The 15,401-nt window shown below is 46.1% G+C and overlaps 4 protein-coding genes across 4 annotated transcripts; 2 read left to right on the forward strand and 2 right to left on the reverse strand.

Moving 5' to 3' along the window:
- The first annotated feature begins 1,337 nt into the window (after positions 1-1,337).
- Positions 1,338-2,109, forward strand: LOC4349201 (probable glutathione S-transferase GSTU6). The gene is made up of 2 exons (XM_066304580.1): positions 1,338-1,667; positions 1,717-2,109. The coding sequence occupies exons 1-2, from the start codon at positions 1,338-1,340 to the stop codon at positions 2,107-2,109; spliced, it is 723 nt and encodes a 240-aa protein (XP_066160677.1).
- A 1,790-nt stretch (positions 2,110-3,899) lies between these two features.
- On the reverse strand, positions 3,900-5,293 carry LOC4349202 (probable glutathione S-transferase GSTU6). The gene is made up of 2 exons (XM_015759042.3): positions 4,616-5,293; positions 3,900-4,497 (listed from the first exon to the last, which is right to left on the reverse strand). Exons 1-2 carry the CDS (start codon positions 4,946-4,948, stop codon positions 4,105-4,107), a joined length of 726 nt encoding a protein of 241 aa, XP_015614528.1. The 5' UTR covers positions 4,949-5,293; the 3' UTR covers positions 3,900-4,104.
- A 1,683-nt stretch (positions 5,294-6,976) lies between these two features.
- LOC4349203 (probable glutathione S-transferase GSTU6) lies at positions 6,977-8,135 on the reverse strand. Its single transcript, XM_015759044.3, has 2 exons — positions 7,660-8,135; positions 6,977-7,566 (listed from the first exon to the last, which is right to left on the reverse strand). Exons 1-2 carry the CDS (start codon positions 7,981-7,983, stop codon positions 7,189-7,191), a joined length of 702 nt encoding a protein of 233 aa, XP_015614530.1. The 5' UTR covers positions 7,984-8,135; the 3' UTR covers positions 6,977-7,188.
- A 5,384-nt stretch (positions 8,136-13,519) lies between these two features.
- On the forward strand, positions 13,520-14,524 carry LOC4349204 (probable glutathione S-transferase GSTU6). Its single transcript, XM_015759041.3, has one exon. It carries the CDS (start codon positions 13,657-13,659, stop codon positions 14,386-14,388), a length of 732 nt encoding a protein of 243 aa, XP_015614527.1. The 5' UTR covers positions 13,520-13,656; the 3' UTR covers positions 14,389-14,524.
- Positions 14,525-15,401: the final 877 nt, after the last annotated feature.

Below are 15,401 nucleotides of genomic sequence, written 5' to 3' on the forward strand. Positions count from 1 at the left end.
AATTTCAAACAAAGGATTTGCAAAACAACCTTGCCTCTCTTCCAAGCTTGCATTAAACACCTAAGTTCCCGTGACTTGCTGAGTACGAAAGTACTCACCCTTGCTCTATATAAATATATATAGTTCCTCCGTCGTGAAGTGAAGATGAAGTGAAGTGAAGATTAGGGTTTCGTCCTGGTTCTCAGCCGTCGCCTGTGGTGTTGGGTGTTAGACCATTGGTTCCGCTGCTGCTGTTGTTGCTGGTGTTTCCTCGTCTGTGTCTTCGGTTGTATTCTCAGGCTGTCCTGAGCTGCAACCTAAGTTAAGGTAAATAAGTCCTCTATTTATTTTAAGGATTTGCAATGATTCATATTTGTCACCGTGGGTACCAGCACTATGTCCTGGGACTAGTACTGAGATCGCGGTTTCGTAGAAAGCGGTTCGCGCCGTTATTCCTACGACACGCTCCTGTCAGGTGCCGTTGTACGGCGGTGCCGGATTGGGGTGTGACAGCACTTTACTCAAACATTTTCAGCAAACATAACTGTTAAGATTACAACACTTCCTATGGACGAACTGATGCTAATTTTGTTATACAAATAAGTGCCAAAAGAACATCCTAGCGGTCAATGGCGATGCTAATTAGGAATAATTGTTGACATAGAAGAAAGAGAAATAGGAGAGACAAAACATCGTTGTTATACATAACAACGGCTTAACGACGACTCTTAATTACTGTAATATGGAAATATGGTTGTATGGGTGTAAAAAAATGGAAAGAATATTAATAAAAGGAATATTTTTTTGAGTTAATGATTAGAGCCTTTGTCGTCACAACTATTGTAAAGACACGGTCTCTAAATAATCTTATATTGTTTAAGAGAATATACTCGTCTCTACCATTTAACGGAGGAACCAGAATTTCAGCTATTTCAGAAATTTCCTTCCAAAAGGGAATGTACAGTACTTCGTTTCACAATATAAATCATTCTAGCATTTCCCACATTCATATTGATGTTAATGAATCTAAACATATATCATTAACATCAATATGAATATATGTTTAGATTCATTAACATCAATATGAATGTGGGAAATGCTAGAATGACTTACATTGTGAAACGGAGGGAGCAGTATAGACTGATATGTCTGGAATGGAACTAGAGATAGATCATTGGTTCGAACGGACAGCAAACCTTCTGCCAACTTCCCGGAACATAGTAATAATCATCGCCGTGCCTTGGTCTAAACGACACGAAACTCTGTCATTATTCTCTGGAAAAGCTTGCATGTAAACGCCATCAGATCAATCTCCCTCCGTCGCCAACATCACCTTGTTTGTAAATTGTAGGAGCAAAATGGCAGGGCGAAACAACCACGAGCTCAAGCTGCTGGGCACATGGCCGAGCCCGTTCGTCGTCAGGGTGAGGCTCGCGCTCGGCCTCAAGGGCCTGAGCTACGAGTACGTCGAGCAGGACATCAGGGACAAGAGCGAGCTCCTCGTCGTCTCCAACCCGGTGCACAAGAAGGTGCCCGTGCTCATCCACGGCGGCAAGCCCGTCTGCGAGTCGCAGATCATCGTGCAGTACATCGACGAGGCGTTCCCCGGCGCCGGCGCCTCCCTCCTCCCCTCCGATCCCCACGAACGCGCTGTCGCCCGCTTCTGGGCCACCTACATCGATGACGAGGTAGATCTCTCTACTTGTTCTACAACTTCCAATGGAAGTTCACATGCAGCTCCTAATCATGGACATGTGTGCGTTACAGTTTGCTACGAAGTTCCGAGCAATGGGAGAAGCGAAGGAGGAGGAGGAGAAGGACGAGGCGGCGGCGCAGGTGTTCGCCGCGCTGGAGACCTTGGAGGAAGCCATGAAGGGGAAGGTCTTCTTCGGCGGCGACAGCGCGGGGTACGTGGACGTGGCGCTCGGTGGGTTCCTGGGGTGGATCAAGGCGGCGGAGGCGTTGGCCGGCGTCGCGTTCCTCGACGGGGCCCGGACGCCGCTCCTGGCCGCTTGGGCGGCGCGGTTCTCCGCGCTGGAGGCCGCCAAGGAGGCGATACCCAGCGTCGAGCGGCTGCGCGAGTTTCACGGGGCGATGCACGCCGCCGCCGCCACGGTCGCCGGAAATTGACGGGTCGGAATCTGTGAACTGGGCCTTCACCCCTTGTATAGCATGGCCCAGGCCCAGTAGGAGCGAAATAAACGGGACGTATTAGGCCTGAGAAGTACTTGCCACAAAAATACGCTGGAAACAACTAAAATGCTTCCTATCGGTAGCATAACGGAAGATAAAAAAAATGGAACGCAGCTAAGCTACTTCCTGCTATACTGTTATATTATTACTTTACTTCTCACCATTCCATCCATACACACATAAATAAATATAATAAATATGAACATCTTAAAAAAAAGCGTCTAAACTATAATTTTTAATTCGATCATACAGTTATATTTGTTATAATTAATTCTTTATAAAAGATATCTTATGATTATATTCTGATAAAAGAATAGTATGTTCAACTCATCAATGTTTATATGTAGCGATATGTTTCAGTGTGTTTTTTATTGTGTTTTTCAAAAAAAATCAAATAAATGACTCAATGGCTAGCAAACATACATGTCCATTCTCTTTCTCATGTCATATAATTGCTCTCTCCTCACTTCATCCATATATTCATCCATATATGTATGCATGTAGTAATCTTCAAAACAATTTTTCATCTAAACTATTTATCAATCTATATTTATAATAAGATATCGTGTGATTATATTCTAGTGAAAAAAACATATATTTCAAATTATTGGAACATATTGTTCCGTATATGATAACGACATGTTTTAACGTATGTTTTCCAGTGTTCGCTAATCCTATCTTTTTATATAGTTGATACCCACTAAGGGACATTTACTCCTAAAAAGCAAGACATGCAAGAAGCCACATCATCAACAATTTTAAGCCATTAGATCAGATTAGTATAAAGATAATAACCGTTGGATCAAGAAACTACTTATTCATCCAATTCAATCATTTATTAGTTATCAATTCACCTTCCTTTGCTCCACCTCACAGTTACACATAGCACTGTTACATATTATGTATATAACACCATGTTTTCCGAATACAGCTCAAATTATTGTTTAATATATGTGTTTTGTTTTATTATGCATGATAAGATAGCATATAATTATTACATACCGTTATCTGAATCTATTTTCAGAAAAAACTTGAGTGAAGTAGAGAAATGAAAATTGTCTAACCCTAACGATACCCATATTGCGCATGAAAATAATATTCATATATTATAACAATACACAACGACGCTTGGAAAAATAAAATTGTATTGTAATAACATAAGACATATATAAATCCACATTATCATATATTTTGTATATATACGTAGAGTTGCATATAACCATTTAAAACTATGATTTTATTTGATGATAAAACTACAAAACCCGCGGTAAAGACGTGGGGTGACAATTAATTTTTTAAAATGATTCACCACGTACTATTTAATATTTCACTCCGTAGTAAACTAAAATATTTAACCATTAATGTATTTTGAAAAAATCGGACGCTCAAGTAGTGGATCGGTGGAAACAACGTCACGAACCACGCGGTGCAGGGCCCGACGAAGGCGGCCTGCCTTGATAGCTGTTGTTGATCAGTCGCTACAACGCTGAATGGACGGCGTACGTAGATTAGTCTTACGACCATCGACGCCCGGCATCTTGGGCGTTGTCACCCGTTGACATCGTGGGGTCTCTCTGTTGTGGACGGGATCTACTCTTATTCTGCACGCTAAACTGGGTAGTTGTTTCTCATGTGCAATACAGTGCCATGTGGCCTCTCTTTTCCCCACGCATAAATGTGTGTTTGAGAGAGAGAGAGAGAGAGAGAGAGAGAGAGTAGAGCAGCAGTACAATGGCAATAGCACTAGCACTGTATGTCTGTATAGCTGCTTATGATCGATGAACCAGAGAACATAACACGCATACATGTCCAGACTTTACACATTAATAACCCCACAAATAAACTAACCATGACTTGAAAATGGCACTGTAATAACACGATTTTTTCTTTATTACAAGAAACCCAATGATCCAATCGAAAACGATTTTCCACTCACTTGGCAGCGGTGGAAGCAGCAGCAGCTGCTACACGAGCCTGGACTTTCCTGGCGAACTCCACGGCGTCGTCCGCGTCCGGCACCACCCCCTTGGCCGCCTCGACCTCCACGAACCGCTCCGCCCACGCCGCCAGGAGCGGGGTCTTGCCGGCGTCGACCAACGCCACGCCGTGCAACCTGCGGATCGCTTCGAGAAAGTGCAGGTTGCAACCGAGCGCGAGGTCGACGTACCCGACGGTGTCGCCGCCGAAGAAGGGCTTCCCGTTCTTCGCGGCCACCTCGGCGAACGCCTTCTCCAGCTGCGCCATCGCCGCCAGCGTCTCGTCGGCCTTCGCCGCCCTCTCCTCCTCCGTCGCCGCCCTCAAAACGCCAACCATACCAGGGACCATCTGCAGACAAACAAGCAAGCATGCAAAGCATATTCACCTGCTCATCCAAGATCCAACAGAAGCACAGATCGAACACGAGAGCTACACCACTATAGTACAGTGCTCTGTACGTACTCACCTTGTCGTCGACGTAGGCGGCCCAGAAGCGGGCGACGGCGCGGTCGTAGGGGTCGGCGGGGAGGATGGAGGGCGACGTGGGGGAGGGCGCCCAGGCCTCGTCGACGTACTGCACGATGACGAGCGACTCGGAGACGGGCTTGCCGCCATGGATGAGGACGGGGATCTTCTTGTGCACCGGGTTGGAGCTGAGGAGGAGCTCGCTCTTGTTGGCGAGGTCCTCCTCGATGTACTCGTAGCTCACGCCCTTCAACTTGAGCGCGATGCATACGCGGATCGCGAAGGGGCTCATCACCAGGCCGAGCACCTTCACGTCGTCGTCCTTGCCCGCCATTGCTTTTCCCCTTCTCTTCCTTTGATTTCCTCTCGGCTGGATACTGAGATGAGGTCTTGTCTGATACTACGGTGTTATCTGTGCGACTGACCGATTGTGCAGGATAAACACCACACGTCTTGGGCCTTTATACAGCCACAACTCCAAGTCCACTGGAGTGCTAGGAAGAGGATGAAGATGAAGGGGCTCCGCTCCGGTCTCCAACTTAATTAAAGATAGAAATATGTTGGAAAACTGCCTCTCTCGTTTGCCTTTCCAATTTTTTTCCTTGGAAGCGGAAACAAAACTGTAGAGTCAAAAACGATAACGACATCGATACTATCCATAGGGAAATCGAGACCGAGACTGAGTTATACTGATATCAGTAGAACGCCGATCTTAGATGTTGGATAACCGAATTTTATTCGATCAATTCGATCACCACTCTCAGTAAACCTAAATTGGCCGAGAAATACACTGCTATTAGTAGGACACCGGATATTTATATTAGAAACAACGAACTGTAACATCATTTATTTAACTACTCCATCTGTCTCTAAATATTTGACACTGTTGACTTTTTAAAAAATATTTGATCGTTCGTCTTATTAAAAAAATCAAGTAATTATTAATTATTTTCATATCATTTTGTTCGTCGTTAAATATACTTTTATGTATACATATAGTTTTACATATTTTATAAAAGTTTTTTAATAAGACGAACAGTCAAACATGTTTAAAAAACTCAACGGCATCAAATATTTAAAGGACGGAGGGAGTATGTATGACCATACGACTTCATCCTCACAAAATATCATACTCAAGATTTATTGAGCACATAAATATAGCCGCATAACACCGCTATTATATTTTTTAGTGGAACGTCACTATTTTTGTCATAATAATCTCCTACAGTTCTTTTTAGTGGGAAAAAGGACTTAGGAGGTTTGATTTTTTTGTGGAAATTACCGGTCAAAGGCCCATCTGATACTGACCCCTGTCCAGGAATCCTAATTGGCGCGTACACGCTGGCCCACACGGCCTTATAGGTGGTTTTTCCATATATGTGTAAACTTTCAACCCATATTTGAATACTTTCAACTCCGACTTCAAAACTTTCAATTTCGACTTGAAAACTTTCAACTCATATTTGAAAACTTTCAACTCAGATTTAAAAATTTTCAACTCGAGATTCAGAAACTTTCAACTCAGATTCGAAAACTTTCAAATCGGATTCTAAAACTTTCAATTCGAGATTTGAAAACTTTCAAGTACAGATTTGAAAAATTTTAAGTTAAGATTTGAAAAAATATGAAACTTTCGACTCAGATTTAAAAACTTTCAACTCGAGATTTGAAAACTTTCGACTTCGATTCGAAAACTTTCGACTCGAGATTTAAAAACTTTCAACTCAGATTCGAAAACTTTCAACTCGAGATTTGAATACTTTCAAATCAAAATTAAAAATTTTCAAGTTAAGATTAAAAACTTTCAACTCAAAATATTTTTTAAAAAATAAGTTTGCTAAAGATTAAAAAAAGTAATCAGAAAAAAACGAAAAAAAAAAGGAAAAAAATCGCAAAAAAAAAACGAAAGAAAAAATCGGCGATAAAAGAGAAAAAAAAAGGCCGTGGGCCGGGGGGGGCAGCTGGCGCGCGCAAGTTAGCAACACCCGGGCCGTCAACCACTCGCAGGCGCGCGGCCTGAGACTCCACGTGCGGTAGTGACGGGCTTCACGGTTTAAGCCCGGCACAATATGCCAAGCCTATGGGCCGTGCGGAGCCCGACGAAGGCGGCCTGCATTGGTAGTAGATCCGTTGCCATATCACCGCAGAATCCGTTACCGACGTTTTGCGCCTTCGTGGGACGTCAGCGTGTTACTCTGTTCAGGAATCGTAGCACTGTATCTGCTTATCATCTTCTGCACTCTCAACTCAATTCAGTAGTTGTTTCCCTTTCCTGCAGTAACCAATACAGTGCTACGTGGCCTCTCTTTTCCCCACGCATACAGTGTGTGTGTGATAGAGCGTAGAGCAGTAAAACGTCAAATAACACAACAATAGCACTGTATATCTGCAAATGATCGATGAATCAGAGAGCATACATATATATACACACGCACGCATGCTTAGACTTTACATAATAGCCCCACAAATGAACTAAACAAGACTTCAAATGGCACTCTAATATAACGCACGGTTTTATCTTCACATGAACCCATCGATTTGATCCATCCGAAACGAATAATTATTCCAAGCCACTCAGGCAGCGGTGGAAGCCGCTGCTGCACGAGCCTGCAGCTTCTTGCCGAGCTCCACCGCCACACCAGCGTCCGGCACCACCCCCTTGGCCGCCTCGGCCTCCACGAACCGCTTCGCCCACGCCGCCAGGAGCGGGGTCTTGCCGGCGTCCAGCAGCGCCACGCCGAACAACCTGCGGAGCGCCTCGAACCAGTGCAGGTTGCTCCCGAGCGCGAGGTCGACGTACCCGATGGAGTCGCCGCCGAAGAACGCCTTCCCGCCCGCGCACTCCGCGAACGCCTTCTCCAGCTGCGCCAACGCCGCCAGCGTCTCCTCGGCCTTCGCCGCCCTCTCCTCCTCCGTCGCCGCGAAAAGAACGCCAGCCATTCCAGGGAACATCTGCAAGACAACCAAGCTTATTACCAGCAGCTGCTCATCGAACAGCTTTGGAGACATGGCCATGGCCAGTACAGTGTACAGTACAGTACTCACGTTGTTGTCGACGTAGGCGGCCCAGAAGCGGGCGACGGCGCGGTCGTAGGGGTCGGCGGGGAGGACGGATGGCGCCGCGGCCCAGACCTCGTCGACGTACTGCACGATGACGAGCGACTCGGAGATGGGCTTGCCGCCGTGGATGAGCACGGGGACCTTCTTGTGCACCGGGTTGGAGGTGAGGAGGAGCTCGCTCTTGTTGAAGATGTCCTCCTCGACGTACTCGTAGCTCACGCCCTTGATGTTGAGCGCGATGCGCACGCGGATCGCGAACGGGCTCACCACCACGCCGAGCACCTTCACGTCGTCGTCTTTCCCCGCCATTGTTTTCTTCTCTTCCTTACCTCTCAGCTCGATGCTCTAGATGAGGTTTTGTGATGCAGTGCAGGATAGGCCACCCGTTTTGGGCCTTTTTATGTCGCCACAAGCTCAAGACTACTGGGAGGAGCATGAAGGAACTCCAGCAAGCGTAGACTGGGGTTAATTTGGTCAGTGCAATATTAATATACTAAAAATTGATAGATTAATTGTAAGCTAATGAGCATTTTAAGTGCAACTGCAAGAACTGGATTTTCTTGTTACTAATGTTGGTTGCCCAAAATTAAACTAATTAACCAACATCAAATATTTGGAAATGGATGGAGTAGTAAGTAAGTAATGAAATTGTGCAGACCCTCTGTATTTTTTTCCCCCCGACTCTGCAAAAAAAAAATCTCTTGGGTGTAGTGGAAATCCCAAAATTTAGTACGAGTTGGTGTAGTGATCCGAAAAGAGATTTTTTTTTTCCATTTGATTTGTACTAGAAATGGAAAACGGATCGGTTTGATTTAAGACTTGCACTTTCGCAAATCTGACTCGAAGTGGATGGCTTTCAGAAAATTCACTACAGTTACTGGCCACCTAACGCTTTAAATTTCTGAAATGGCGTTGATGCAATGCAACAAATTAAGACCCGCCGTTTAGAATTGACACTTCTCACGTCGTAAAAGGCAGCTGCTGTGACAGAGGGACGAAGAACATGAGAGTATGAGACCAAAAGCTACCATCCTAGGGCTTGTTTAGATCCTTGACAAGTTTTTTCACCCTGTCGTATCGAATGTTTAGACACATATATGAAGTATTAAATATATAAAAAAACTAATTAATCAGATTATGTGTAAATTATGAGACGAATCTTTTAAGCCTAATTGCTATATGATTTGATAATGTTGTGCTACAGTAAATATTTGTTGATGACAGATTAATTAGGTTTAATAAATTCGTCTCGCAGTTTACAAGCGGAATCTGTAATTTGTTTTGTTATTAGACTACGTTTAATACTTCAAATGTGTGTCCTTATATCCGATGTGACATGACAAAAATTTTCACCCCTAAATCTAAACACAGCCTAAATTGTCAGAAATCTGGCGGCATGTACATAAGTGACGTTTGATTGGAGCTTAAGCCTATACAACGTTTGACTTGATTTAGTCGTGCCATAATTTCTTGTACTATAATTGTTTTGTAAAATGTTATATATGATATCTTTAATTACCAGCTGACTTGAGGCTTATCCGAATTATTTCGTTGCATTTTGTTCATTGGTTAGGTGAACTACATTTTTAGGTTGCAAAAAATAAAGAATTATAACGATTCGTAAATTTAACAAAAGTTTTGTGACGTCTCTCTTAAAAAGACAATTTTTATGATGGTCCGTACTAAGTAGCAGAATCAATTAGACCTTTCATCTTTTCTTACAAATTAGTGGACCATAGAACTATTGATTATTGGTAGGATATTTTTTTTTCTATTTGTAGTAGAACTCATAAACCAGTAGTTTAGATTGTTTCCATCGGTGATAATAGTGGTAGTAATCCATAGAAGTATTCCCTATAAATTAAAAGTGAGAAACCAAGTATACAAAGTACACAAGTTTCTCCCATTCTAATTTGAAGGCCCAATAGAAATCCTTAACCAATCTGATTCCCCATTGCTAAAAGCCCAACCATTGCTCATCCACATGCTTTCTGTTTCTTTTTCCAATCAACTTCAAAAATAATGGCCCCCAAGTACACGCTGCCAGAGCACCACATATCGCATGGCCAAATATTTGCGAATAACACTATCTCCCCGATGTGACAAATGAATCCTATCACACCACACAAACTTATTGGCATCACCAAATAATCTGGGCCTTGAAAAAAAATGAGAGTATGTTTTATTGGTGACTAATACGCGCGCAACACTCGAAATTAGAGAGGAGAGGGAGAAGTGGATGGTAGTTGGTTGTCACATTAACCAGAATATATATAAGTCACTAGAAGAAAAAACATTTTCCCCAACGTTGAGGTATTATTTTCGCAGACGGACATGACTTTTGGAGCCAAATGACTGCCTATAAAAATATAAATTGGGGTGATGTTCACTGTCCGCCTGCGTAAATCTATTTTCGCAGGCGGACCACTTAAGCGTCACCTGCGAAAATCATTTTCGCAGGCGCACCTTATATGCTCCGCCTGCGAAAATGAGGAGCAATATAAATAGACCCATTTTGGAGCAAATTTTTTCTAAGTCCCATTCTCTCCCTCACTTATCCTCTCCCTCACCTCTCTCTCCCTCAGATCCCTCTCCCTCACTGACTCTCCTCTCCTCTCCAGCGGTGCGGCGGGAACGGCGGCGCGGCGGGGACGGCGACTGCATGCGGCGGCGCGACCAGCGGCGGCGGCTCCCCTCGCCCCCTCCCTCCTAGATCTGGCCAGAGGAGGGAGGGGGAGGCCGGCGGGAGCGACGGCGGCGACGACGGCGCGGGGTGGCCGGCGGTGGCTCACGTCGCCCCCTTCCTCCTAGATCTGGCCAGAGGATGGAGGGGGAAGGCCGACGGGGGCGACGGTGGTGACGACGGCGCGGGGCGGCGCGGTGCGGCCGGCGGCGGCTCCCCATGCCCCCTCCCTCCCAGATCTGGTCGGAGGAGGGAGAGGGGAGGCCGACGGGGGCGACGGCGGCGACGACGCGCGCGGGGCGGCCGCCGGCGGCTCCCCTCGCCCCCTCCCTCCCAGATCTGGCCGGAGGAGGGAGGGGGGAGGCCGGTGGCGGGGACGGCGGCGTGGAGCGGCGGCGACGACGACGACGGCTCCCCTCCCCTCCCCTCTCTGATCTGGCCGGGGAGGGGGGCGGCGGCGTGGCGGCGGCATGCGGCGATTTTTTTTTTGTTCGTTTTTTTGCATTTTTGCAGGCGGGCCGTTGCCCCGACTGCGAAAATCGATGATTTTCGCAGTCGTTGTGGCGCAGGTGGACCTCCCTCCCGCCTGCGAAAATTAGTTTTGGCCGCTTGGGAAAATTGGTTTTCTAGTAGTGAGTGGTGGATAGGAAAAATATTATAACAGATTAGGGTTATGTAGAAAGTAGGACCGGAGGGGAGGGGAGAAGCTGAGGATGCTTGAATTAGTTGTTAACACGTTGTGTTTGAACTAGTAGTTCTAATGATTTATTTATATTTTATTTGCATTACAAAAGGTTCAGAAACAAGCTAGTACCATTGTACATCTGCCTATTTGTCACAGTTGTGGTTATCCTCCCGAAAGAAAAAAAATTATTTACATGGATTTTCAAAGAAATATATTCCAATAAGATTTTTTTTAATACAACACACACACCCCTCAATGTTCCTCAAAGGACAATCGTGAACTATATGACGAGCTCTATCCTAAGAGGCAACTTCTAAGCTAGAGTAAAAGAAAAAAATCCCCAATCCCCCCGACCCCTTACCTTCCATCCCCTGTGACTTCACCGTCACCAGTGAAGCCGGGGGGGGGGGGGGGGTGCTATTTAATTCCTCCACCGATGGACTTTATATTAGGTTTCACCTGGTCTCTACCATAGTCAGGTTAGTCCTATTTTGTAAAGCTCGAGGGGTTGTCAATGTCAGCTCCATCATCACGACGATGAAAGGCAGAGTATTATACTAGAGATTGAGATCTGAAGCCTCACAAGATGCTCAAGACCATAAGTGAGGAGGCTGATCTTGGAGGCAGGAGGGCTAGCGTGGCAGTGCTCGATCAGAGTTATTACCTCCATAGGCGGTGGGTCTGACAAGACGGTAGGCGATGGTCACATCAGATCGGGTGAGGCCAATTCTCGAGTTCGATGGAATAGCGGGTCCATAGATCTAGCGCTATACGTGGTAGACCTAGAGAGATCGATGTCTTTAGCAGTCACCCGTGCTCTCCCTAAGTGTCATAGGTGGCAAGCTTTGCAGGAGGGGACTTGTAGTTTTGGCTAGAGACATTGGCTTGGTGGAGGTTGGCAAGGTGTGCACTACTCCAACCTTGATGGTGTGCATGCTGTAGGATTTAGCGGTAACCATATTGAGGTTCTTTTGACAACAAGGACTCCTGAAAACGGCATTGAATCGAACTCACCACACCTACACTACCATGTTGAGGTTTTGCCTTGCTCAGGCCTGAAAACGGTATTCGCCCAAATCATTCACATGTTGAGCTTCTTTGTGACGCCTAGGGTCTGAAAATAGTGTGGACCCAACTTATTCATACGTTGAGGTTCTTTGTGACGGCCAGGACCCGAAAACGTTATTGGACCTACTTCATTTAGTTGAATCATACTTACACTGTACTTTCATTCTCGCTTCAAAGAAAAAAGTTTGAACCGGTATTATAGATCAACTGATAGCTTTTCTATTTAAGCTGATGTTGCTCGAGGTTGGCAATTATTCGTGTTACGCTGCTGGCTGCTGCTGCCGGCCGCTGATGCTGCAGTGCTATTACTGCTGCTGGGCTGCTTGCTTGGTTGGGCCTGCTTTGCGGCTTGGGCTGCTAGCTAGCTTGCTTTGCTCTTTTTTCTTTTCCCCCAATTATTTGCGGGGTTACATTCTTGTTCGACTCTAGTCGATAGGAATGCAGTAAATGTTCCTTAGATTTGACAAAGATTTCCATGTCAATTTTTATTTGAGTCCGATAAAGCGCGTCCAGGAAATCCACGACTGGACAACAAGCTTAAAAAAGTTCAAATTCCAGGCAGCTATAGAAATCTGTCCGCGAGTACACTAGGGGTATGTTTAGTTTGCGTCAAAATTGGAAGTTTTGTTGAAATTGAAACAATGTGATGGAAAAGTTAAAAATTTATATGTGTAGTAAAGTTTTGATGTGATGGAAAAGTTGGAAGTTTGAAGAAAAAATTTAGAACTAAATTCAGCCTAGAAAAGGTCACACGATATAGTCATTGCAATTATCACGGATCCAGGTCCTATACAGTACAGCAGAGAAGAACTGTAGCTACAGCGTTCTCTCCTCCACTGCGGAGGATCCAAATTGAATTGTCACATGTCCCCAACGATACTGTTGTGTGGTGTTATCCGGAAGTTTGCTCCCTATTGTCTTAAAGAAAATTCTAGAAGTTCTCTTCCATAATTAGCTTTCAATCCAGTTTTAGAGGATGGTTGTCAGTATGTTAAATCATAAAACGCCATGTAGTGGGACATTTCAATACCCTACTCTGTACTTAATCTTCAATAAATTTGTGTCCTTGATAACGTGCTCACCCCCCCCCCCCCCCCCCAAAAAAAAAAAGTACAGAATGAAAAATCATCCCCGGCGGCTACTAGGCTGCCAACCTTTCATTATGCTCGACCAACGTGGCGAACACGTGCGTACGCGCAGGAGCAGGGCGGCGCATCACATCACAGCGAATAGTTGGCAGCCTATTTCAATAGTTAAATATTTGGAGTATCATTTTAGCAAACACACGACAATGCTGGCGCATAATTGGAAATGGATTTTGTCCAGCCGCACAGCCTGACGGTATCACTCACGCACACCAACTGCTCGCTGCTTATATAGCCTCAGGTCATTGGATACGTAACATACTGTTCGCAACGCTATATATATCGCTATCTTGGCAGCCACGATCCCAGCATTCCAAATAAGCTATATAGATCATCATCAAGACTACGTATTATTCACTATTCAGGGCATCCATCGATCAGAGAAGAGAGACGAGCGATCGATGGCTGAGGAGCTGAAGCTGCTGGGGTCGTTGTCCGGCGTGAGCCCGTACGTGATCCGCGCGCAGATGGCGCTCGCCGTCAAGGGCTTGGCGCACGACTACCTCCCCGAGGACCTCACCCGCAAGAGCAAGCTCCTCCTCGACAGCAACCCGGTGCACAAGTCGGTGCCCGTGCTCATCCACAACGGCAAGCCGGTGTGCGACTCGCTGGTCATCGTCGAGTACGTCGACGAGGCGTTCCCCGGCGGCGCCGCCGCGCTGCTCCCCGCCGACCCCTACCACCGCGCCGTCGCTCGCTTCTGGGCCGCCTTCATCGACAGCAAGGTGTTCCCTCCGTGCCTTGCCATTCTGAAGACGGCGGCGGCGGAGGCGGAGGAGGAGAAGGCGGCGAAGGTGAAGGAGACGGTCGAGGCGCTCCAGCTCGTGGAAGGGGCCTTCGGTGAGTGCTCCAAGAGGAAGCCGTTCTTCGGCGGCGACGCCGTCGGGTACCTCGACGTCGTGCTCGGGTGCTACCTGTGCTGGTTCGAGGGGGTAAGCGAGATCGCTGGCGGTGTGTCGCCGCCGCTCCTCGACGCGTCGAGGACGCCGCAGCTGGCCGCGTGGGCGGCGCGCTTCAGATCAGCGGCCGATGCAGTCGGATGCTCGGTTCCTCGGGTGGACAAGGTTGAGGCTTACCTCAACAACGTGCTCAAGCCGAAGTGGAGTGCCGCCGCCGCGGCGTCCAGCCATTAAAATTCCAATCCGTATTTGTATTTTGAAAAGTTTTTGAGCGTACCGTCAAGTACGTTATTGACGGCAGGAAAATGCCAAGAGTTGGACGTACTACTGCTATGAATTATTATTTCAGTGGATTATAGAATCTTGAACACGCGACCTGTCTCTGCTACAAATTGAGATCCTCTGGTTTACTGAAGCTATAAGTAGAGGTGCTACAGATCTATCTGAACTGTTCGATGTACACTTGTACAGTGAGCGGATCAGACTTATCGGTACAGTATTTGTTGATAGCTCCAGTGGTACTATTATATAGTTGGGCCGGTCAGAAATGAACTTCGACGGCGACGGTCCATTATATTTGGGCCTGAACAGGATAGCGCCAGATGTGCGGCCCATATTAGTTGGGCTTGAATGGGATTGCGACTGATGTGCGGCCCATATTAGTTGGGCCGGGAATGTAGTTTCTTCGAGTTGGGCATTTGGCGGCCAATTGTACCACCAACTGCATACCGATGGTGCGCGCATCTACGCACGCATGATCGAATGCATGATGTTGCTAAAGTGGCAATCAACATCAAATTCATTTTTCCAACACTGTAAAACCTTTAATATCCTCCTTGATTATCTTGGCAACCGAATAAAAACCAATCAAGGAATCTACTTACGTGAGCACAGTGCAGACAAATGCAACCAAGAAGAGAAGCTAATCCTATGCTACCAACTACAGGCTTCCGGCCTTTTTCTTTTCATTCTTTATTTTTTCCTTTGCATGTTCTACAACAAGCGTGACCCGCGCTAGCTTGTTCTAATTTCTAAATGTAATAGTAATGTATAGGCGTGGCCTAATCTGTTTCATTTTTTTTCATCAGCGATTAAGTTATAACTGGTGGTCCTGCATTGTTCACCCTCCCGCTCCCGATCCCCACCTGATTCGCCGGTCTATTAACGGTCAAGATTGTTCGGGCTTTGGAATGGACGAAGGTCATTGCGCCGCGTAGCACAAAACAAAATTTCCCGAAGGTGACAGC

This window comes from Oryza sativa, chromosome 10 (assembly GCF_034140825.1).
Source record: "Oryza sativa Japonica Group chromosome 10, ASM3414082v1".
In the NCBI taxonomy this organism is placed as follows: domain Eukaryota; kingdom Viridiplantae; phylum Streptophyta; class Magnoliopsida; order Poales; family Poaceae; genus Oryza; species Oryza sativa.

What these genes read in the sequence shown, in the direction of transcription:
- LOC4349201 (XM_066304580.1), top strand. Translation starts at nt 1,338, where the DNA reads ATGGCAGGGCGAAACAACCACGAGCTCAAGCTGCTGGGCACATGGCCG. An exon ending in CCACCTACATCGATGACGAG is followed by an intron (nt 1,668 to 1,716) that starts GTAGATCTCTCT and finishes GTTCACATGCAG; the next exon opens with CTCCTAATCATGGACATGTG.
- LOC4349202 (XM_015759042.3), bottom strand. Translation starts at nt 4,948, where the DNA reads ATGGCGGGCAAGGACGACGACGTGAAGGTGCTCGGCCTGGTGATGAGC. An exon ending in CCGCCTACGTCGACGACAAG is followed by an intron (nt 4,498 to 4,615) that starts GTGAGTACGTAC and finishes GTTTGTCTGCAG; the next exon opens with ATGGTCCCTGGTATGGTTGG.
- LOC4349203 (XM_015759044.3), bottom strand. Translation starts at nt 7,983, where the DNA reads ATGGCGGGGAAAGACGACGACGTGAAGGTGCTCGGCGTGGTGGTGAGC. An exon ending in CCGCCTACGTCGACAACAAC is followed by an intron (nt 7,567 to 7,659) that starts GTGAGTACTGTA and finishes GTTGTCTTGCAG; the next exon opens with ATGTTCCCTGGAATGGCTGG.
- LOC4349204 (XM_015759041.3), top strand. Translation starts at nt 13,657, where the DNA reads ATGGCTGAGGAGCTGAAGCTGCTGGGGTCGTTGTCCGGCGTGAGCCCG.